Source organism: Agelaius phoeniceus, chromosome 2 (genome assembly GCF_051311805.1).
Source record: "Agelaius phoeniceus isolate bAgePho1 chromosome 2, bAgePho1.hap1, whole genome shotgun sequence".
In the NCBI taxonomy this organism is placed as follows: Eukaryota; Metazoa; Chordata; class Aves; order Passeriformes; family Icteridae; genus Agelaius; species Agelaius phoeniceus.
Genome location: NC_135266.1, coordinates 81,117,564 through 81,142,436, shown reverse-complemented (window position 1 = coordinate 81,142,436; position 24,873 = coordinate 81,117,564). Strand labels below are relative to the sequence as shown.

Here is a 24,873-nt window from a genome sequence, read left to right as displayed (position 1 = left end):
AAAGCTTCATAGAGTGATGTAAAAAATGGTGTTTTACTCGTAGTCATTGTCAGCTCTAACTCAAGGAGAGAAATCTAGCTGGTTGAGATGGGCTGGAATTTTTCTTTTGAGTCTCCAAATTCATTACAGAAAAATTCAACTGAGACCTTTGGTGGAGGCTGATACGATGCAATAAGGAATTGCAGTAAAATTAACAAAAGTCCAACTTTCATTCAGCATTCTCCAGATAGGAGATGCTTTTTATTGGCTCTCTCCTTTGGGAATGTGCTCATTACAGTAACCATCAAAATAGGAATCCTTCATCTGGAGGCACTGCTTATGTTTTCTATCTGGTTGTTTGGGGAATGAAATCTTTAATTAGTTCCGGATATAAAATATTACACAGAATTTCCCTCCAACTCTTCCTTTGTTGCTGGGGTCAGTAAGTGCAGCTTTGTTGTAATTGTGATTGTAATGGTGGTGTCCTTGTCTAATCATAACACTCTTTTTCCCCTATAAACTCTCAGGATGTATTTTTCTATCCTGTAAATAGCATAAGAAATTGTATCCTAGGGTTGATAATAAATATGTCCACTGAAAACAGGGATCTGTTGACACATACATGATATGAGCAGTGGAGAAGTTTTATAGCTGTCCTTAAGGATACTTTTAAAACTTGAGGGTGAGATCTGGATTTTTTTTCAGAAGCACGAGAGATTCAGCATTGATATGAATGGTGTTGTGATTTCATGCAACATTTGCTCTAGAGGTTATTGCTGTGGTCTTAATGGAAAATGAGGTAAATAGACTTCTCAGGACTGGTATGTGTTACACCTCTGTGAGTGTAGTAGGTGCAGATGAAAGTGAATCGAAGTCATTGCTTCTAACAGCCTGACAGAGCTTCAGCTAGAGGGGATAGGGAGATAAGAATATACTGTACCATGTTTAACCCAGATGCTGTATGAATCTAGTTCATATGTTAACCCAGAAGATGTGAAAGGATGCCATTTCTCTTTGAGAGATTCTGGTACCCCTTTTCCCAACCTACAGGCTCACGGGAGCCTCAGAGTACCAGCTGAGGAAGAAGCAGTGGGAAGGCGCAGCTCTTCCTCATGGCCAAGGAGCAGCGACTGCTGGTGCCTTGGGATAGAAATCCTTTTTTTTTAACTCTTTCACGTGAGACACACGATGGACAAACCTCATTCTTCCTGCTCTTCACTTGCTCCTCCTTCAATCCCTACTGACCTTTATTCGCTGTTCTTCGTGCCACCTCACTTAACCTATTTTCTTTCTTGGCATCCCATCAACTTTCAGTTCTGCCTTTGTGTCCCTGCACAGGGAAAACCCCACAATTCTCTGAGCATATCTGCTGCTGCCAGGCACCCCTTTGCCTTTTCTCTCCTACCCAAGCTCCTTATTCCTCCTCTGTGTTCTGGCTGCCTTCATCTTCCCACTGCCAGCTCTCTCAGAATTTTTGCCCTCTCTACTCCACTGAGATTGCAGTTGACTAAACCCACAAATTATCATTTCTGGCCAAATCCCAAAGCGTCATGCCTGTCCTTGGCCTTGACTTGTTTTCATATTCACTGCAGTTGACCCCTCTATCCCCTTCGATTCACTCTTTTCTCAATAGCTCTTGGCAGCTACAATTACTTCGAAGAATGGCTGGTGTCTCTTATCTCTGAAGTGTGTTGTTCAGCGACTGCCTTGGCAGCTGCATCTTCTCCATATCCCTCTCATCTTAGCATTTAGCAAGGCTGCAGCTTCAGTTGCTTTCCTTCTCTCTTTTCCTGGTCCCAATCACTTAGAAATTTCACATTTTTTATTGCTTCCCCCTCCATGCTGGCTGATCAGAAGTAATACCCTTTAACGTAGAAATTTCTATTCCGGTTGGAATGAAAATTGCTGTCTATTCCCAGACACCCCCTGCTAATTCATTTGCAAGTTGGTTGCAATCAGCTTGTGTATTATCCCTTTATGAAATCCCTATTTCTTTCATCATGGGGGTGGTGGGAGGGGGAAGCAAAAACTGGCTCTTTCTCTTTGACTGAGAATAAATAGGTCATTAAGGGTTACTGTAGGATTTTCCTTCTGCAGCACTTCCAGATGCCTTTGTGAGCAGAGTCTTACAGTAGAGAATTAGGGAGAAATATAAATTCCATGCAAGATGGACATCAAGCTTGTGCAAGAAAGAAGGCAAAGATAAACAAAATTGCTAATGAGATTTATTATAGTATTGAGGTGGAGCACTTAAAGAAATGTCATAGCACACGTGTAGGTTCCATTCACTGGTAGGGTTAAACCATGTACATGAAATGTTCCTGGTATAAAAAATCGTGTAAAAGATGACAGAACTGAGTCCATGAACTGTGTTCCTGCTCTGTTTTCGGGAGCCCACAGTGTTCAGAAAATGGGACCATCTGAAGTTCTTCTTAAATAAAAAAACCCCTTCATTTTGCCAAGGGTTCACCTCCATGGTGTTACTTACAGACTTCCAGCAATTCTCAGAATCTAATAATTTTACTGCTGCGGTAACAATGCATATTGTAGAGATTGTTGGATAATAATGACAATAAAAAGTAATTTCAGCATTGTGTTTAGTATATGAATGGTTGTAATGTAGTAGCTTAATATTGCTTCTCTGCTGGAAACCGTGTAAATGCCTGATTATGTATACCTATTAAAAGCCCCCGGAATTATTTATAGCAGAAATAAAAACGAAGCATCTGTTTGTCACTGAGGAAAACATTCCCTGCACTGTGCTACAATAGGCCATCCATGTATTGAGATTTCTGCAGTCCCCGGTCCTTTAATCACCTGAGTTAATAGCCTGCACCATTAGACTGCGTGAGCTCGACGGAGGCTTTCCCTCCACAGAGTAGTGCTGTGCACTGAGGCGTGTTTGCCCACTTTGTAAAACTTGATCCAGTTTTGCCCATTGAGCAGCTGAACATGTGTTGTAGTAAATTTGCACAGTCATTCAGTTAAACTGAAGATGCACTGGTTAATAATGTGGGAATTTTATACAGTTCTTATGTTCAGTTGGGATGTCAGTGCCAAAGTTAGTAATGTGTGTGCGTGTTTGTTTTGCCTTTTTTAGGCTTGTTTTGTCTGGCTGTTGTAAGAATTAGCAGATGTTTCATTTGATTCATGATGCTGGATGTCACGTCCTGGAACTGGTGTTTTAATTAGGTGGCACCAGATGCTTGTTTGGTAGTGAGTGAGTGGAGGCACGCTCATGCTGGGAATGCCAATGTCGTTGCAATACCATTGCTGCTTCCCCTCTCATCCTCAAAGTGGTGCCTTCTGCAGTGAACATCTCCAGTCTCTCCTCATTCTCAGCCTCTGCTTTACCTCCAGGTTGTGCCTTCAAGTCCCTTGCAAGGAACATTCCTTCAGAGCTTGGTTTGCATGTCACAGTGCATTGCTTAAAACTTACTGACCAGCCAGAGTAATGCTTTTGTGTCTTCTCTGGTAGCATTCGGGATCAGAAACCTTGATACCACAGTTCCTCTTGGCATTACAAATTGAGATTAAAGAAAAGTCTGTGCTGCCTTTCAGTGGCATGGTCACAGTTCCAGTTAATAGTTCCAGAGATCCTTTCATCCAGCTTGTTCCTGTGACAGCAGCTATTCAGACATGAGCTTTTGAGTGTCACTTTGGGCATACAGGCAGTGGGTGACATAGCTTGAGGTAGGATTCATTGTGGCCATCACACATCCAGATACAAGGAGACAGCAGCAGTAATTCCAGCGTACTGTGTATCCTATAAATGGCTGTAATATAAAGTTTAATATTCTGCTCAGCTGGGAGCCATCTAGATACCTGATTGTTGTTCTGTGTGGAAATGGCACCTGTACATAGCAAAATACTCCTCGGTTCTGTTTGGGAAGACTCTACTGCAAAACAGAGAAGTTTGCCTGTGACCTTCTTTCAAATAGTAAGAGCAGCCCATATTTCTTGCCCCTGACTACTTCTAGACATTCCTTGAAATGCTGCAATCTCTTCTTTTCAACTTTGGACTGACCCTGGGAATGTCTGGGGAGATGCCTGGCACACACTCACTCACTCACTCATGCAGCAGCGTGGCAGTGCTGTTGCTGGGCAGCCTTTGGGCACAGCCAGCCTAGTGCTGTCCAGTTAGCCTGCTCCTGGCATGACTGGCACCAGTACCAGTCTGTCAGTACCAAGCATTGACCTGGAATTAAAGACATCTGGCTATGTCAGCACCGCTTGCAGTCCACACCTGTTGGGAAGGATGAAAGCTTGACAAGAAGGTCTCACAGATATGTATGCTTGGCAGAAAGATCTCTGAATGTAGAACTTGAAAAACGAAATAGAGATGGAAGCAAGTTTTGATATAGACGAAAAGAATTGCTGAGCCAGTCTTACTGGATAACTAAGAAGGCAAAGGGTATGTTAGTTAGAAGGGTTTTTATGGCTTAGAGCAAAGGATAAACCCACCTCAAACAAGATGTTTTTACCAAGTAAAAAGATACCACAGGCAAACAAGACTGCCGATGTTGCAAGTGGAAAAAAGGTCTCAGAATTTTCCACTGCGGGAAAACTGAAAAACAACTTCTGGCTTAAACTGTAACATACTAACTTTTAGTGATTGGAAAATAGTAACATAAAAATGGTAATTATAGTCATTATGATAGGCTATAGGTAAAAGTTAAGGTATAGATTGGTTATTCTGTATTAATGTGCTCAGGAAATTAAAGTATATAATGTAATCTAAACTAAAGGGTCTTCAGGCCTGCCTACAGCTGGAGCTGACAGCTGTAGGCACAGGCTCTGTCACCCATGACCCTGGGCTGCTGTAACGTCTTAGATACAATAAACTGCATTTTGAAGAGCCGCATGGAGTCCCACATCTCTTATTCAGGCTCTTACTCGCACCCCTGGAGTATGAAGTAGGAGTGTGTTCTGCTCAGGCATTTTGGCTATGGAGCTTTCCTGATATGACGGTTTTGAATGACAAATTTTCCTCTTGTTCACCTTCAGGATCTCAGTGAATTTGTGCTTTACTCAGTATCACTGGTGCAAACATTTAATCGTTTAGAATAAGTACGAAGTGATTCATCTATTTATTTTGAGAGGTTGAATGCCTGACCACAGTATGTTTTCTTACATTTTACAATTTAATAGTAGCCTGGGGTGCTGTATTAATTTTACTTTACTGCTCCAAGAGGCTAAGATATGGCTGTTTGGTTCTCTCGTGCTTTGGCTTAGCAGTGCTCTGTGAGATTATGATGACTGCTTGGTAGCTGGAGCTTTACTCTTCACTTTCTGTTGTATTTCTGACTGATGCTGGGATTACCCCTCCATTAAATAGGTGCAGAAGCACCTGGCTACTGGTAGTTTATTAATGTTTGTCAAGACCTCCTGAAGTGATGTTTTATAAAGTTTAACTATTTTCTAAAGAATTTCATCCTTCAAAAATTCCTGTACACTGGGTCTTGAGGGAGAGAGTTTGATTGCAAACCATCACATTTGAAACCGAAAGTAAAAAAATGACTGACTGCTGAAAGCTGCTTTATATATTTGCTTCCCATTGGCCCTGTTATGCTGTACCTTCCCAGGGTCAAGACAAATATAATTCCATCCTGTAGCAGTAAAAGCAAATAAAACCAAAGATATTATTATTGTTATTGGGGTTTTGGTCCTCACCACAGTATGTTTATAAGGTAAACTCAAGTTTAATGGAACAGATTTACCTGTTCAAGAATCAAGTCTTGAACTGCACTTTCCCAAGTAAGCTTTCCTGAAGAAGCCAGTACCTATCAAATGTGCTGTCAGAGTTTTAGTGCTCAATGCTGGACAAGTGGACATGCTGCATCTCAATTAAGAATGGAAGATAAATGGATGGCAGTAAATGGAGGTCATGGGTTAGAAGCATTTAATGGAAGAAATGGAAATGAAAATTGGAAAACAATCTAAGGGATCTTGAGAAGATAAGAGCAAAGGAAACTCAATTAGAGGGAACCATGCTTCCGCTCTTGGATCAGGGATAATTTCCTCAGTTTTGTTTGATAAGGTTTATTGCTTTCGCAGTCAGCAAAGTTGCATTATAAATAAATAATTACATTCTATTTTATGATTTCCTCAAACTGATGCATTTCAAACAGTGAAAATATAATCTCCATTTCAGAATGGTGTGTAAATAGACAAATAGACTTTTCGTAAGTGCAGCCTATCAATTAGCCCTAGGCAAAAGCCCACACTGGTATTACTGAATGTTTAAGAACTTAAAGCATAAAATACAATTTTTAAAGCTGAAATACTCACAAATCAGATTCAAATGCTAACTGTTTATGAAAGCTTGCCATGATATATTTAACTGCATACAGTGATAGATTTGCAAGGCAGTTCCATGCAGAGAAAGCATCCTATGCATTTATGTCTGGCCATTTACAGAAAATAAAATAAATCACCTTTCCTTTTCATCCTTTTCTTTTGAAATATATGTGTCTGTGAGTGTATATGTACATGCATTTTTATACATATCGTACCTGTCTCTACATATACACAACATTTCATCATGATGATTAAATTTGATAAAGTGATAGAAGTCACTGCAGTGCATAATGAGCACATAAGTGTTGTGTCCACAGCAAAGTCCTTATTTTCTGTGTCTTATTTCATTAGGGCTCATGCTTGTGGTTTCCCTCAAGGGATTACACAGTGTATATTGCTACTGCAACATTTCATTATTTACTTTATCAGGATGCTCACTTGCCTTGTCTCTTTAGGGACCTTAGTTCGCCTCATCATAAAACACTTCAAAATTGAGCTGCTGCAGTTGATGTGCATGTATATATGCACCACCTGGGGAAGGCAATACTAACTCCTACAGACTGCATCTGAGCCTTTTCCTGAATAACAAGGGAACATCTGGGTGGATGCTGAACTCTCAGCACCCCTTTAGTGCCAGGCTGCCCACTTTGCTTCCCAGTAATATGAGTAGAGCCAAAACATCTCCTGGAACTGTGAAGCTGGTAGGAAGTGTCATGACTTCAGAAGGCTCTAGTGGCATAAGGGCTGACCTTTATGTCTTACAGGAAAGGTTATACTTTGGAGTGCAGCAGCTAGAGCACATCTATTTGCTTCTCTCTCTTCAGAGCCAAAACGAAGCACCCACAGAGTCATTGGCACTGTTCCCAGTAATCATGATAGAGTTGTCTGAGTCAAAGCTTTATTGTACGGCTCTCATTTGCCACAGTCCCTTTTGTGTATCTCAGCTCTCTTCTCCCTTCTGTTCCCTTCTCCAAAGAAGAATATCCTACCTGTGGAAGATTTGTTAAGATAAATATAAGACTAGTGCTTCCCCAAGATTAAAAAACTGGTGCTTACCACCAGTATACTCTGTCATATTCCCATATAGTCTTTGAACCTTGGATTTATTACCACACAGAGTATGGAGAGTGAAACAGAAGTGTAATTATGGTCTGCTTGTGCAGGGTCTGTGCTAGGTTTGATGTTATAACTGCTGCTCTATTTCCTGTATGAAAGGTAGAAAATTAAACTTCTGACTATCTCAGTGATCATGTGCAGTTTTTCCTGTGGAGGTACTGTGAGGTTGCTCAAGGGGTTTGGAAAAAATCCAGGATGGAAATGAATCCTGCTTAATTCACTTTTTGCAGTCACAGATAGGGCTGTAGGTGAGGTGCCTTCCATACAAAGCTTGTAGCTGTCTCTAAGACTTTATTATTAGAAAGACACTTAGAAGCCTCAGGGATGCTTCACTTGGCAATTTCTGTAGATTTTTATTCCATACTAAGAGAGAGCCAGCTTAATTGTGAGAAGCCTTTGAAGACTGATGGGAGTTTTTGGTGAAAGGTGTATGGTGGTGGGGTAGTTACTAGGAAATCAGAAAAGGAGCTTCAAGAGAGTTGAGGGGTCATCATGCCATCTTCACACAAAATAAGAACATTAAAGAAAACCCCAAAAACCCACACAAATTTTTAAGGAAGGTGGGTTTTGGTATGATTTGGTGGGTATAATCTTTTCAGCTATCAGTTACCAGCTACCCACAGGGGCTTGTGGCCCTCCTTAGTTAAATCCAGAATGACATTGTGAATGAAAACATGATGCTAGTGTGGTTTCCCTGCAGATGTTCAGCATCTATGCAGAAGGTGCCTCATGAGGACTGCTTTGTGGAGGTTAAGTTCCCATTTGTGAAAGCAGCCTGGGGTGTTAGAACCATTCTTGTTCTTAGAAATGCTACCAGAGAGAGTCTTGTGTATGTTCAACAAAGGAAATGGATCTCCTGTCCTTTCTGAAGCAAACAAAAGAATTGCTCCTAATCTTCTCAATGTCAGCAGGTGATCTGAACAAAATTTTGGCCTCCAGGCAACCCTCTTGAATATTTTGCTGCTGCAGTCACTGAAACTTCTGCCCAGGGCAGAAGCAGCAGCTTGAGGTGTTTTTACATGCTCTGGATAAGAAGGATGAAAGGCGGTGAGTCTCCTGCTCAGCCTCTCTAGAGAAGGGAGGCTTGAGTACACCTAAAAGCATACTTAAGAAAAACTGAAATGCTTTACTTCTGGGCAATTTAAAGCTGTAGCACTGATCCAAAACAAGTCACTTTTTTTTTCTTTTTTTTTTTTTTTTTTTCTTTTTTTTTTTTTTTTTTTTTTGACATGCTTACCGTGGAGTACCTTGGTGCCTGGTACACCAAACCAGTGTGATATAGTGAAAAAACTTTCATTTTATGGACCTGAGAAAAGTCCTGAAAATGGGTCCAGATAAAACTTCAGGTATCAGTGGGTCCATTCTGCATATCAGGTGACATGTAAAGTGTCTTCTTGGCAAAACAGAAATGTTTTGCTACAATATTGATGTAGTATATACTGTCCTTACCACTGGAAATTTCACTCAGAGAAACAAAGGGACAACTGGTTGCTCTCACAAAGCCCCAGAGTTGCCTGTCTGAGAGCATCTTGTAATCTGAGACCAAGCTGTTCCTGTCTGCCATCCCTGCAGTGCCTCCCACCTGATGCTCTTCCTGGACAGGAGTAGTGGGCATTGCTCCAGGCTCACCAGTGGTGGCATCCAGCACTTGTGCTGCTTCTGATGCACAGCTCTAGAACAGGTTCTACAGTTTCTTTCATGCCATCATATGTGAAGCAAGAAGATACCAGGAGCTTCTTTTTTTCATTAAATGTGTTTTCTCCCCATTGTGGTGTTTGCAATGAAGCTGTTGGGACAGCATAAAATGCTGTTGGGCATATTGGGAGCACTGCAGCAGCCCAGCATCACAAGTGAAATTCTTCTTTACCAAGATCCTTGGAGAAAACAGCTGGACAGTGTTGGCAGATCTGTAGTGCTTAAAACCCGAAAAAAAAATCAGATCATTTGATCTCATCCCTTTTATATCTCTGTCTATTCTATATTACTTTTATACATCTTTACTAAATGATCCTTTTCTAACTGTACCATAGCATATATTTGTGAAATATTTCTCCCTCAACAGTTTGTAGCTCTCATTTGCAGATGTCTGAGATTATTCCAGGAATTAATCATCTGCTTAAAAAAAAAATAAAAATAAAGAGCATCAAGCTGATTGCTAATTTTATTTTTCCTGGCTTCAGTTTCCAATCATTAGAAGTTGCTCCACCTTATTTTGTTAGATTAAAGAGCCCTTTGGTACCCAGTAATATTTCCCCATGAACCTTACATGGATTTTTCTAATCAAGTTGCCTCTTCATCTTCTTTTTAATAAGCTTAGCAGATTGAAATCTTAAACTCCCTTACTATAAATCATTGTCTCTGCTCCTCAGACTGTTTTTGCAGCCTTTTTTTGTTCATCTTCTCCAATTTTTTTTACATGCTTTGTAAAACAGACTCCAGTCATGTGTGGTATGTCTGAGGAAAGGAAACATGGACAGGTTAAATGATGCTCCTGTGCTGGCTTTGTGCATCACACTCCTCTTTCCTGCTCTGTTCATGTTCAGGGGCTTGCATGGCTATTGAGCCGTTTAAGAGGTACTCTTTCTCTCCTTTTTGACTGCTCCTCTGGGTTAATGTTTGGATAGAGAGAGATAAAGGCAGATTCCTGAGTAATGTTACTTTTTTCATAGGGTTGCTCTTTTGCTTTGGGCCAAAAGAAACAAGTAAGAAGGACAGAGCAGGGGAGTGAGTGGGAAAATAACTCTTTTTCCAGTAAAATATACATACTCTGATTTCAGTATAATATATTTAACTGAAAAGGGAAAGACATTTTCTAGCTGGACTATCCCAATATTTCCTTTTCTGCTCTGGCCAACCACCCTGGGCCAGCACTGCTTGGTATGCAGGATTACTCACTCTCCAGGGCAGCCTTCCCCAGCAGCCAGGCTCTCTGCAGAGCTGCCTCTGCTTCCCTCCACCTCCCTCACTACTGGTACAAAACACCTGAAGCAGATTGGCACAGATTTTGCAGAAGGGCTCCCAAAGCAATGTCTTGTACTGTAGGGACTACAAAAGATGCAGATCTTTCTGTAAAGGAAGAGGATCTGGTACAGAAGTCCCTTGCCAGGACTTTCATCAGAATCCTTTTGAGCATGCTTTGCCTTTTTTCTCCATCTTTTCTTTCTGCTTCAGCTTTGCTGCACTTATGATCTTATTTCTAAAATAACCAGGAGCAAACCCTTCTTTTTAAAATAGCTTCCCAGTCCTGCAGGCAGAGGACACACGGGTCGGACTTTGATCTCTTTATTAATCTACTAAAGAGGATGTGTGAAAAATCTGGGTTACTCTGGGCATTAGCCAGAACCTTTGAGAAAAAATGCCCCCATTGAAACAGATTATTATTGAGAGTTAATAGCTTTCATCCTTGGTGAGGATTTCTACTGGTGCCATTCCCGCATTTGGTTTCGTTGGGAAGGCTCCGGAGGTGGGCACAAGGCATGCAAGGGTTTTGAAATCCCAGAAGCGCTCAGAAAATAAGGCACAAGTTGTCATTTGCAGTAGGTACAATCAGATCCAGGGGGAAAAAATATATACAGAGAGGTTATAATAATGAAGAGAGTTCCCAGTATGTAATTAATGTGTGGCTAGAAATGCTAAGTACCCACAATTGCTTTTAAAAAAAGAAAAAAAAAAGGCATAGTCAGTAGAGTGAAATAATACCATCAACTGTTGTTCTTCTGAATTACATTAACAATGTGTGCCTTGTAGATCTTCTGCAGTAGATCTTCCTGCGAGGTTTTGTGGAAGTTTGAGATACCTGAATTTTACATTACATCTGCTACAGCCACAAAATTGTGCTTTTTGTTTGTTTTTCTTGTCCATTTGGCTGACAAGTTGAGTCTGGGCATATCCAGGGTATAGCACAAAGTTCACTCGGTGCACTGGCATTGTCTTTTGCTGTGCTTCTGAGACCAGAGGGTAAGGTGGATATACAACCACTAAAGGGATGCCAGTAGCAGCCCAGATTCCTAAAAGTTGAACAATATGGCTCAAGCCATGCAGGGTGGCAACAAATCCCTTTTGTCAGAGCAGAATCATGGTTTGCCCCGTTCTCAAGCACTTGGAGCAAGCAGGGAATGGAGGATGGCAGCAGCTTAGTCTTCAGTGGGGCTTCATGACTCCTCAGCCTGGTTTTATTGCTGAGTTTTATTGCATTGTCTGGCAGTGATGAAGTGTGTTAAGCTTTGATAGAGGTGATTCATAAATGAGAGGTTTCTTTCCTCTATTTGTGCTTTTGAAGGCAGTTTGTTCCAGAGTTGTCCATTCTGTAATTTTTATTCATCCATATAAGATTTTTAAAAAATATTTTTTCCCCAAGCAAAAGATATTAAAGCAAGATGAATATGGATATTTCTTAAAATAAGTAGAGGGATGTGATGGAAGACACAGAAATGGTAATAAAGCCTAGTCAGGTAAAAATGTTGGCACATCTTATTGCATTTAATTCATAAGTGGAAGAAGATAGAGAATTTATTTGACTAAGCCTCTGGTTCAGTGTCTTGATGATATGTTTGGAAAATTGCACTGAAATTGATGTGTAAGTGACCTTGAAGATGTCGTATTTAAGTGATAGCTCATTTTGATGTGAGGTTGTAAGCCTTCCCCTTGGCCTCAAATAAAGCAAGCAAAGGAACTCAGCATTGAATTTAAGTAATTTCAAGGTAAAGAGGGAAGAAACTCTCCTCAAAACTCAAAACATAAATAGCCTGGAAGGTCAAGCACCTAATCTGAGATGTGCCTCTGTTTCAGTGCTATTAAAATGCTGCTTCACTGGGAAGATTGCCCTTGTTGCAGCAGTCCCCCAACCCTGGTGTCAGCCTTGGGACACCAGGAGATGTGATAGAACTCCAGAGAAAACTCAGTCCTTATAGTGGGTGGCACTGCCAATTCAGTATGCAACATTCACCCTTGGAATCACATTGCTCCTATATATATGTATGTATACTAATGCCTTCATAAATATTAATGTGTTCATATATGAATATTAAAAAATAAAATACATTTAAAAATAATTATTTTTGTTTGAGAGGGCAGTGGCCAGACCTGAACTTGACTATTACTTTTAGTTTGTTGAACTTCCCCTCTACCTGTAGTAAATTAGGTTACTTTTATGTTTTGCAGCCTGAGGCAGGGCTGGCCAGAATTCCTGCTCAGCCAGGACACCCTTCCCAGCCTGGTGTCAAGGTCCTGCCAGTTTAAGCTGTGCTGCTGGGCTGTACCTGATTTAATGGCCCTGACAGAACACAACTGCAGCTGCATTTTGCATTTAAGTCACATGAGTATCCCTCCCTAACTTTGGCTGGACCAACACCTCAGAGGTCAGAAGACTCACAGAGTCATTAAGGTTGGAAGAGACCATCAGCTCCAGCCGTTAAAATGTGGGAGTTTCCATATGTACCTGAGCTGGATTTCAATCCAGCCGGCTGTGTTTGATCTAAAGCATTGCCTGGTGGTGGTTTCCTCTCTGAGCAGGAGTGGTTTACAGCCCCTCTGTGTGCTGGTGCTCCGCTCACGGCAGCAGCAGTGCTCCCTCTCTTGGGAAGATCCAGCAACTTGAACTTGCCTCTGAAACACATGGTAGCATGTTGGGTCCAGCCTGAGTTGTAAAGTGTATATTATTTACCTACTTATCTATTGAATGCAGATATATTGCATGACATGGTGAATGTCCTCGCGACAATTTTGGCTGGTTGTGATGGTCATGATATCATGTGTAATATCAAGGTAAAAGGTTTATTTGCAGACTGATTCAGTGTTGGAAATAGCATTGCTGAGGATTGGCTTTCTAATTCTCTTTTACTGCTCTGGGAACTCAGATGTGATATTCACCACAGAAACTGCACTTTGAGGGTAAAGTAAATTTGTACATTCAAAACATCAGTAAAAAAGAGAAAATCAGAAGTTAAGCCCTAGACAGGAATGTAGCCTGCCTTTCCTTATCTGACAAGAGCTGTTTATGATATATGTTTTGTATTTCAACCAGACATAAGAATATTAGGAAGTTGTAGGTATGTATAGCCTCACAAAGTTAATATTGCTTTTGGACTTGTTCCTGGGCATGATCTAATCTCCATTTAAGTCAGTGGAGATTTTTCTTCTTGCTTCAATAGGAATTGAGTTTGCGTTTTAATATGCAGTAAAGCCTACAAAATTTGTGCAAAAAAAATAAAAACAGGAGGGCACACTTTGCTCACTGGGGGGCCTTAAATGAAGGCCTTAGAACAGCGTTTCATCAGCAGAGTAAGGAGGCAGGTTTTCAAAGCTGCCGGCTGCGAGCCGTGGGGGGGATGAGCGATAGGTCTCCTTCATGCTCCGCTTGAGTTTGTGGCTGATGTGATGCCACTGCCCGCATGCAGAACTGGCCCTGGTTATTTATGGCTTGAGAAGACTTTAAAAAGGGGTCAATATAATCTATGGTTTATTCTGATTCCCACTGGCTTTGGTGGCCCCAGTGTGCTGAATCGGTCTGGCATTGGCACTCAGGTTCATGTCTTTCTTATGCTAAAACTGTTTAATCCTTTGGGTTATATTTACAATTTACCCTTTAATGAATAAAATATCTCCCAAAAGATGTATGTACTCTGCTTTTAAGCACACAGAACTGTTTTTTGTGAAGGACCTAAATAAAAAAACTGCAAACAATTGGTTAGGTATAATGTTAGTTTTCTTGAAATCATAAATATTCTCCCTTAATTGGGTGTGAAATTCCTGTCTGCAAATCATGACATTTTGGTTGATTTTACATTCACTGGTTTGATGAATAATGGGCTTGAAACATTTTTTAAACTTTTCCTGCTTACAATAGCTCTCCACTAAGTGTCCTTCAAAAATCACATCTCTGCTCAATGCAAGGAATCTGAATTAGCTCTGACATTTGCATTTGCATTCACAAATCTTTCCATGGCTCCCCTGTGTGCCGATGTGTGAGGGAAGGATCCAGCCAGATCTTGGGGGTAGAAGCATGGGTAGGCAGATGTAAAGCCTTCACCTTGGTGCAGCTGGATGAGGTATGTAAGTTCTTTCTTCCCCCTCTGTATTTTAGACAGAAAAAAATTAAAAACTCATTATGCAACTGTTTTCTTCTCAAGCTACTTTTATTTATTGCTTCTTTCCCAGCAAGGCAATGTAAACGAAGACCTTTGGCTGACAGCTCAGTGACAATCAAGGTGTTGTGTTTACTTCCAGGAGATTCACAGAGTCTTTGATAAAGGATCATGAATAATTAGTAGCATTTTGGAATCAGTGATTTTTCTCTTTCTTCCTCTGAGGGATGTAACAGCCCTGAGTACTTCACTGTTAGTCGGCATTCCTGACAGCCTCATTTCTGTAATTTTAATTTGGGGACAAACCAGATTCTGCTTTGTAGGTGGTTTGCACTGAGCCCCTTTGTTTGGAAGCTGGAGGAGGGAGAGGCAGATGGGGGCTCTGGAAATGTTCTTTTCTAGCATTTCATGGCAGAAACTGATGTGGCCCTTGGGCATATGGAGGGAGTTTGCTGGTATCCTGAGTCTGGAGTCAGGAAGGTGCATGTGGTACCCTTAGGGCTTCAGTCACCCTGAAGGTTATACATTTTTATAGTGACTTTAACCACTAAACCTTGCATTTGCACCAGCAAGGAACTGGCTTGCGTGGGAATATTGCACTCTGGCATATTGCACTCTCATAGCTGGGAGTGTCTGGGAGTGTGTTTCTGTAGTGTCACTTCCATCCTGTGCTGCAGCTTGTGATGAGGGCATGTTCTGCTGCCTCCCATTCCTCCTGCCCGCCTCTACAGCTGCTCCTGGGCCAGGCTCTGGAAATAAGGGGGCCATTCACCTTATCTAACCTTTCCTGATTTCTCAGTCTGAGATGCACATTTGTGCAGTTAGCTCATACTCCTGAAAAGGGTTGAGGAAAATAAGCAACATCTTTTGTCACTGAGACTCTTCTCAATTGATAACTGTTGCAATATGTCTCCCTACAAAACTACAGCAATATTTTGAAAAGGAGAGAACTAAGTGTTTTTATGTGGCATTTCTGTGTGGAAGTTTTTGGAAGAGTAGCAGATACTTCATAGTCAGTCTTCTTTCCCCAGACCTTGTTCATCATTAGCTTGAGTGTATGGCTACTACTACTGGCAACTTTTGTAACATGGGCTACTGAGTCACTCAGCAAAATCACATTCTATGTTAGTTTCTGCAGCTCAGCCAATAACTTGGGTAGAAGAATAGGTTCTATTGTCTTGTCTCAGTACCAAGGTGCCAGATGACGGGAGATTCTGGCCTGTCCCTGACAAGCAGTTGCTCCTGCTAGATATCCTCCTTGTTGAATATTTGCACTCTCCTTTTTCTGCCGTTGACTTCCAGCCATCAGACCTCAGTTTGCTTTTCTCAGCTAGATTAAAGAGCTTTGTTACTCTCTTTTGACTTTTCCATGCACAGCTTCTTACAGACCACCAAGTTGTCTTTTTAATCTTGCCTTGAAAAAACTAAACAGAATTGAACTCCTTTCAATGTTTGTGCTATTGAGGGTATTCATGAAGGATGATCTGACTTTTAGGAGGAGCGTATGTGTGAGGCAGATATCCATGGCGATGGGCACCTATGTAAACAGCCAGGCTGACAGCTCTAGTAAACATTCTCTTAAAGAGCTGTGGCAGGTCCATCCATCACACTACCTATATACACAGTACTGTCAAATATGTAAAGTAAACAAACAGAGGGCAAAAAGGAGGTGATGAAAGAAATAATGCTTTTCTCTAATTCTTTTTTGTTTAAGAGCCTCTCAGGTTTCTCATCATGACAGTAAATACATGACTTTCAGATATTTTTTGGGTGGACCACATAATTTGAAGTGGTCTGGTGACAGATGTACAGCAAATCAGTGGGAGAAGAAAGAGGGAAACCCCAATTCTTCATCCTCTTTAATAGTTTCTTTTTTTTTTTTTTAACCTTCATCCTTCATAATGCTATGTCTCATTGTGTCCAATTGCAGGAGCAATACAGAAAACATTATTATTCCAGTATTTTCTCAGGGAAGGAGGGAAAACAAGCCTTAAAGAGAAACAAGCACACAACCTTCGCATTGCTGGCACATTGCAAAGCCCAAGGGCTGCACTTAATTTACATATAAATGTGCTGAGGATTTTATTCAGCAACTAATGCACTCTGTTGTTATTTTTCACTTACAGTGTTTGTAATGCACGTGGTGGTTGGCAAATTGCGTGGGGCATATGTACTTGGAGGAGAGCAGTGGCAAGCATATTAGAGGTGCTGCTTTTTGGATTATTGGCTGGCTTTATGTCTGAGGCTGCCCTGGGCCTCAGGTAGTGCTGGCTCCAGGCCTCCAGGGATACTGCAAAATCCAGCTGAGGGTGACATAAAGAGCTGGCCCACAGATGTGTAGCTGGATTTCAGCTGTCTCATGTAAAAACACTGTAGTGCCTTCATGGTGTAGCATCCCAGTGGATGAGAACATATGTTTTATCTGTCTTGTTCAGAAATGTATCTGTAAAATCTTGGAATTTTTTGGGTTTTTGTCCTCTTGAAATTTTCATGATTTCTGCAGTTGTTTCTTCTTGGTTTTTTTTCGTTCAGGCATCATTACTTTGTTCACATTTATCTTTTAATTGGCAAGCAGCTGTAAGAGTGCACCACAAAAACCCATCCAAGAAAAGCCCTTATAGCTGCTCCCAAAGGCCTCTCCTTCTTTCTGCTCCTATAATAGCAGGAGCTATTACCTGTTAATATCTATGAGCCTTGAAATAAGTGATGTGTTTTCTGAATTTATTGTGATTTTATCCAAGGACATCCCTGTCCTTTCTCTCAGCTCAAGTGAGTGAGAGCCTATCTGTGGACTGCCCAGGGAATATTTTGCAGCTCCTGATCTCAGCTCTTTCAGCCGCTTTGCATTCATCCCATAATGATGAAAAAGTAGTGTTGATGACCAAATATCATCATTACTCTCAAGGGTTAACACCTCATGTGAAGCTGGCATTTGACATTCCTCTGGAAGGATGTCATCCACACCTGTGTGGAGTGATCCATTAAATATTTGGGCAGCTTGTGTATTCTTGTGGGTACTACCTTTATATCTATATATGGGTGTACAGCAAGGAGGTATTTTGTACAGAACATTGAAGAGCATGGTAGAAGGTATTCCCAGAATGATGAAAGGGTTTCCATGTGGAAAACCTGAAAGTGAACAAAAGTCTTGTTATTCATCAAGCTGCTGTGTGGTGTTGACAGGTGAAACGACAAGACTTATTGAGGAAAAGGAATTAATTGTATCTGGGACCTTTTAATAAATCAAAAGTAAAAGTAAGAACCAGTGTAGCAGACCTGTTGGCAGTAGTTAATGCTTGTTCAATGATCCTTCCCTTCTGAAATACAGAAATGAAAAGTGACTGTTGCCAGGAATTATAAAATGAAGGAATGACTCAGAAGATAGATTTATTATCACCTCAGTATCAGTGAAATTCAGCTTCATAAACATAGGTTAATCTGCTAAAACCTTCTGTGCTCTCACTGGGGGAGAACCTTATTTATTTCAAATTTTGTTTAAAGATGTAAAATGAATCTTCTTGTCTTCTGAATAAATCATCATCTCTAGTATCACTAATATTCATCTTTTTTTTTCCTCCTGATTCTTTACTATGTGGATTTATTTTATTTATTTATTTCTATGGGTTGTTACGGGCACTTCTCATCCTTGCATTGTAATTTCTCTTCTGGACTTGCAGGCTTTTTTTATCACAGTTCACCATATATTTTACCTATGTTTCTACAGAAAGTCATTGCATAGCATAGGCTTCTGCCAACAAGAATATTTAGAATACACTCTGCTTTTGTCCTCCAGTGCTGCCCTGCTCACCTAGGATGGGTGAATAATACATCTGAGTGAGAAGGACATGGATCTGAGGTTACTATGAAGCAACCTATGCCCATACCTGACCAGAATCAGTGCTGCTCCTTTCCCCTCCCTCTATTATATGGCTGATCAAATGTTAGGAGTATACTTGTCAGTTCAAACTAGCATTAAAAGACATTAAAAAAAAAATCCAAAACTTGAAAAAAAATTGTAGTATTAAAAAAAATGTATCTTACAAGGCAAGAGCATGTGGCATCTCTGTGACTGTGTGGTTGGATTCTGTGCTACCTTGATAACTTTTCTAAGACTTGAAGCTTAGAAGCTGCACTGTCATGGAAACAGTGCAGTCGGATCCTGAAAAACCCCCAAAGCCAAAAAGACACTCATATCTTTTATTAGTCCTGACCTTAGAGCAGCTCTGTCCTCAATGATTAACTGGTAATTTTGTTCTAAATAGCATCAAACACATCTGAGACTGAATTCAGGTTTCTTGTGTTCCTGTTTTGCCCTGAAATTTCTCCATCATTTGCCATCTGCTAATGACATGATTTGATGGTTTGCAAACAGTCCATTTGAGTATTCCTTAAGCTTGAGATCCATTGCATTAGTGTGTCTCTCAAGATTAATAATGCTGTAGTAGGAGATGAAAATGTTCTTGATACATGTGTCATAGAAATGATGAGGAAGTGCATTTGCTTATTTTGATGCTGGTGTGATTTTGTGTGTGGTACTGGTGTATTTGGTCCTCCGTGCACTCGTGGTCAGTGCTTAATCCAGTGAAGGTTTGGACTATGCCAATACAAGCAAGTCTTAGAGTGGCAGAGTTTCTGCTTTATCACAGAATCACAGAATGCTTTGGTTTAGAAGGGACCTGAAGGGTCATCTGGTTCCAACCAGACACAAACCAGGTGTTCATGTCAGGAGGAGGATGGATTTTTAAAACACTTCAGGCAGAAATGGGTGGAAGCCCTTCGTGCCAGGACAGTTCAGGGATGGGGCTGGTAACTCAATCCCTCTCTGTGGCTCTGAGCCAGAATCACACCAGCATCAAAATAAGAACATTGCTCACCACTTCTGTGACACATATATCAAGAACATTTTCATCTCCTTATACACAGACAGACTTTCTCTTTTGTTTCTTAGGACCAGGTGGAAAACCAACTGATGTTTTCTTATATCAGTAGGTAAAGTGGCCAAGCCTTTCCTTCCTCTGTGATAAAAGAGGATAGAAATATATTTGTTATAGTCATTGTCTAAGGGCTACTGTGGGAGCTTTTGATTGCTTGTTATCCAGGATTTTGGCATTGTGCAATGAGTAAGCTCAATTTTAAATTTACTGCCTATTTTCCGAACTTGGATGGATTTATTTTAAATTGCTTCCTAGGTTTTCTTCTTTAGCAAGAGCACAGGCAGGAACTAGAAAAGAAAAGCCACTTTTTTTTTTTTTTTTGTGCAATTCATTGTCAGTGGTTGTATCCCTCCCTACCAAGGTTTATACAAGTTTGCATCAAAAGCAGAAAATGATGGTGTTTCTTCTGTTACTCTGCCAGCTGCAGTTCTAGCAAAGAAATGGGTGTGGCATTAGGGCATTTATGAAGAGCCATCCTTTTACCTTACCTCCTTCTCAATTTGTTGCGACAAAGGATTGAGTTGTTGAGCTTAGTTCACAAAACAATTCCTGCGCTCAGGCTTCTGTTTTCATTTGTTGGACAACTTGAATTTTTCTACAGGTGGAGCCTTTATTATATGCTGAACTCTGTAGTACAGCCACATGAAAATAGATGTGATGTCTTATTGATCCTCTTTGTGACATCCTCTGCTTGCTGTTTTTCTGCAGGCGTTATCTACACAGCAGATATTCTTGACCGGGAGACGACCAAGTCCTACTGGTTGACGGTGTATGCGACTGATCATGGTGTTGTCCCACTCTACACCACTATTGAAGTCTATATTGAAGTGGAGGACGTGAATGACAATGCCCCTCTCACCTCTGAGCCTATCTATTACCCAGTCATCATGGAAAACTCCCCAAAGGATGTATCTGTCATTCAGATCCAAGCCCAGGATCCTGACTCCAGCACTAATGAAAAACTGACTTACCGGATTACAAGTGGAAATCCCCAGAACTTCTTTGTAATCAACCCCAAAACAGGTAACAAAACCCTGTTGCCTCAAGGCAGTGGGAGAATGCAATTTACATATTTATTGGCTTTCACCCCTTCAGGGTGCACTGGTTTGCTTTCCAAACCTCTGTTTTCTGTTGGCTTCTGTGTCTGAAGCATGGTGTATGTGTCTGAAGCATTCTGCTTTGCGAGAATCGGTGTGCGAGCGCGCTGGCAGATGATGTGCTGCGGATGTGCTGCTGCAGCAATCACTCTGCCCTCCCTGGGTCACTGAATCACTGCTGGCTGTTGCCTCTTCCCTGCGTCTGCAGGGATGAGACTTTGCTGCCCTGAGTCTGCAGAGCAGTGCTAGGAAGCAGATTCAAGCTGTTGCAGGTTACAGAGCACTGTTTCACTCTTTATTAGCTGGTGTAGCACTGCTGGAGTGAGTGACATGATGGCTGGCCAGCACATGTAATCAGGCTCCACGTTAAAGTAGGTGGATTTAATTCTACAGCTTGCTTTACACAAAAAGACATTTGGGTGACCTAAACGTCCCTCTGGCCTTAAAAAAAAAAATCCATGTGTTTGCATTGATTCATAACTGCTGGGGATGTAGCCTGTGGGTGCAGCATGGCAGAGATGGCGTTTGTTTTAAGTTAAAGTACTGTTGTTAGCTAGCAATGGAGCATAGCACCCATGCAGAGCAGTTCTGCACATGTCTGTGCCCCAGGTGCCTTTGCTGAATGAGGCTGATAAAGAAATTGCCCCAGGAGATGTAGCCTGAGGTCTTGGGTGGATGAGCACCTGCCAGGTGCCTACCTGTGCTTGGCAGCTGGTGTTCCTCACTCCAGCATGTACTCAGCTTTTCTCACTCATTGGGCTTCTGGGGACCCTCCAGCATGATCTGGAGCTGGAAAGTCGAGGGGATCTTTCAGAGCAATATGCTGATCTTTATGAAGGTAGTTCAGTTTTCACACAATTCACACAGTGCTCCTGCTGCTTTTCATGGTCCTTGTTTTGTTCTGGGGTTTTGATTTTTTTTTTTTTAGTTTATTTATATCTTTTGCAAATTTCTAAACAGCTAAAAGACTAGAAGGAATAGATGTGAGAAGGAGCATTTTTAATTTTGTGTATGGAAATGATGTTCACTAAATAGGTTTTCAACATTTGGTTGGGCAATCCTATTGCAATGTGTGGCATAAGAAGGGGTCAGGATCTTCTCAGGCATGAGCCCAGGTGAAGAATTATGGAGAATGTATAATCACTATGTTCAATCTGCTGAGCCCTAAGGCGCATATCTCACTTATTTTTAACACTTGGAATGGCCGAAGATGCTCTTCCATCTGCATCCCTTCTCCCCCTCCCCACCCCATAAATCCCATCTGGGCAAAGTAGCAGAGTTAGGACTCATAGTGTTTAATGCTTGTGCTTCCCTTCCATCAGCTCCTCCCTCAGAGCAATCTGCTCAGCACAGCCCTGCTTATCTGCCAGGGTGAGCCTGTGACAAGGACTGAAGCAGGGCATGTGGCAGCCCTGCAGCACCCTAGCCTGGTGGCACACCCTGTGGGTTGGCTCTTTGTCCCTCGGGAGAGCAGGCAGGACACTCTTCCCTAACACTGAGATCTTATTCTCACAGTTAACACAGACAGTGGTTAATCTTCATTTGCACTGTGGAAATTACTGTCTGAGAGCTTAAAGGCTTCAGGATGAGTAACTTTGCTGCTTGGGCAACTCCCAAAGGGCCCCCCTTACACTCAGTGGACATCCTTGCTAGTGACTGGCTGTGATTTGTTATAGAGAGGATAAATCATCCCTTTTCTATCCAATTCAGTGCCAAATGCAGAGCAGTGAGATCTGGGCGAGGTGGCCTCTTGGAGTTTGTTTTGAAAACGATGAGGCTGACAGAGAGTGTGTGCGCAGAGATCCCTTTTCCCAAAGGGGAGCACCAGGCCTTCACATCAGAAGGCTTTCTCCTGATGGGATGCTGATGTCCGAGAAATAAAAGCATAATGGATTTTCCTAGAGAGTGCCCCTGGGGCTCTCTGACAAGGCTCCTTTCAGCCGTCTCCCTGCAGTGCACTGGCTTTCTCTAAGACAGTAATTTACACTCCAGTTGTTTTGTACAGGAGACTTGTGCACACACAGGAGAGGTTCATAGCCTGCCAGCCCCATGCTCTTGCTGGGATTCAGCACAGCAGTAAGTCACAGAGAGTGTTGCACAGCAGCCCTAAATGCGACAGCATGCTGTATAATCAAGATGAAAAGGTTTAATGTGAACCCAAATATGCTGCGATTGCTGTATACGTGGGCTGAATGAGCATGCTCCTGCTGTCGGGGGAGAGCAGTCATTTGAGAAAGGGGATCTTTTATTTTCTGTGTCACTTGGGAAGTTTCAACACTGCCAGCAAACTGGCATCTCACTCCTGTGAGTAATCCACTGCTGAGAGTCAACACGAAGGCAGCATCCTGCATTTTTTACATCCTTTGGTGGGAAGCGACAGAAGAGATGGGGCATTTGCTGGAGCATAGGGATGTTCTCAGTTGTCTTTGGAGGTCAGCAGTGACTGTGTTTCCCTTCCTCTGGAGCTCACTTTCAGCTGCCTTGTAGCTCATGCAGGTCAGGCAGGTTTCTGGAGGCACATGGACCACTGCATGTCTGATCAAGCAGGGACACAGAGAGTCCAGGTTTTGTTCCTGGTTCTAATTCAGGATCATAACTGCAGCCAATTCTTACACTCATGATTGATTATCTGGATAGCAGAAGCAACATTACTCCTTGTATGCCATATCTGTACATAGAAGAAACCTCTTAATAGACAAGTTGTCACTTCCTACATTTTTATAGACTGGCACAGCTCGTGGTGGCTATTTTAGGCAGTCCAACTGCAAATGTATCATGTGCATTTGGATCTCTTTGAAGGCAGGCTTCAGACCTTTCAGGACTATTACCTGCTGTTTGCTCTGTGGGTTTTAGAGAGATGAAGGGTTGCTCCTGCAGGAATGAAGAGCTGCTAAAAAGCCACTGATAGCAAGATTGGGGCACTGAAGTCACCCTGGGCGTGCTCTCACTGGGGGCTGACTCTGCTGTGGGGGCACAAGTACATGGTGGCAAGGGCTCTCATCTTTGGGCTTGGGTTTATATGGGTGCTCCAGGGAAGAGGACAGGAACATGAGCAGCCCGCCCATGTGTGCCAGGATTGGAAAGGCAGTGTGGGCAACCTCCCATCAAGGCCTTTTTTTTTCTCACTTTGATATTTTTATTGAAATACAACCAAGCATCAGTTTGCACCTTGGTACGCACTTTTATCTCATGAGCTGATATTCAGAGGTACAAGTACTAAGTGAATAATGAAGCACATGAGCACGTGTGAAACCATAAATCATTTACACTGGAGAACAAGGCAGCCTTGTTCTGCTAACTGGTGGACACTGCAGCCTAAGTGTAGCAGGTCCAAGAGAGCAAGATGGGATTTTCCTTTACAGTGGGCAGGAGGAATATATTGCAAAAGCACAGTTTTGTGAGGGGAGTAGGAAACATGTTTTTCAAAAAGTTGAGGTGGCTCTAGGGGTTACATGACTAAAGGGAAAGGCATTCCCCTGGGCGTTTGTTTCCCAGCTGTGTATACACACACGCAGCAAGGGAGGCATTCCTGGAGCCCAGCATCTTCAGCAGCTGCAAGTCAGCCAAAACCCTGATGTGGCTGCTGGGAGAGCCAGGCCTTTTCCTCATAGCTTGACTTTTGTGCTTGGGAGGGCTTAGGGTTGCTCTGGCAGAGCACAGGGTCACAGGGCTGTGCTCCTTTGTGGGTGGTGTGAGATGGGGAGGATGGCAGAGCTGCTGGGCTGACCAGCTCCCAGGAGCGCCACATTCGGCCCGAGCCAAGTCACTCTTGGGTGAGAGGCATGTGGAGGAAGGTAGATGAAACAGAAGATGGAGTTAATAAAAAAACTGATTGATCAGAGCTGTAAATTCTTACTTCTATTTCATGTATATAGGTGTTAATATCACAGCACAGAGGTAATTTACTGCGTTGATTTACTATGTTTCGGCGCTCTGGAAAAAACAAATTTTAATTCAAACCATTGCATTACTTTGTTTATTGTTAACGTATTGTGAACAAACCCAATAAGCTTCTCTTCAGTCTGACGTAAATTACTTAAGAGATTCTTTAACTAACGTGCCAGCAGACCAAATTTCACTCTTGTGCACATTCTTTTCAATTAATTTACTCTAAAACTATGCTTGTGTGTCTGGAAAATCTGCTTACACCTTGCTTAGCCTTTTTCTGGCACCATTTAAACAGAGGCAGACCCCTGCCACCCCTGAAATAGTATTTGCTGCAGTGGTTAAGGCAGGATGCACTTGTAGGTTTAGAAATAGTGCATGTAGGTCAGTACATCTTTGCAGAGCAGCAATACTCTGCCTCTGGAAGCTGTCTCTGAACTGTCACATCTGCACCTAGATTTGGAAAGACTCTGGATATTT

At 41.9% G+C, this 24,873-nt stretch overlaps 1 protein-coding gene across 10 annotated transcripts in view; it reads left to right on the top strand.

The window, feature by feature from the left end:
- FAT3 (FAT atypical cadherin 3) overlaps nucleotides 1-24,873 on the top strand; it is a 400,048-nt gene that overhangs the window by 163,682 nt on the left and 211,493 nt on the right. For all 10 annotated transcript variants that reach the window (XM_077173992.1, XM_077173994.1, XM_077174000.1 and 7 more), the window contains exon 3: nucleotides 20,120-20,434. In XM_077173992.1, the coding sequence (XP_077030107.1) occupies nucleotides 20,120-20,434 (315 nt within the window). The remainder of the gene's footprint in view (nucleotides 1-20,119; nucleotides 20,435-24,873) is intronic.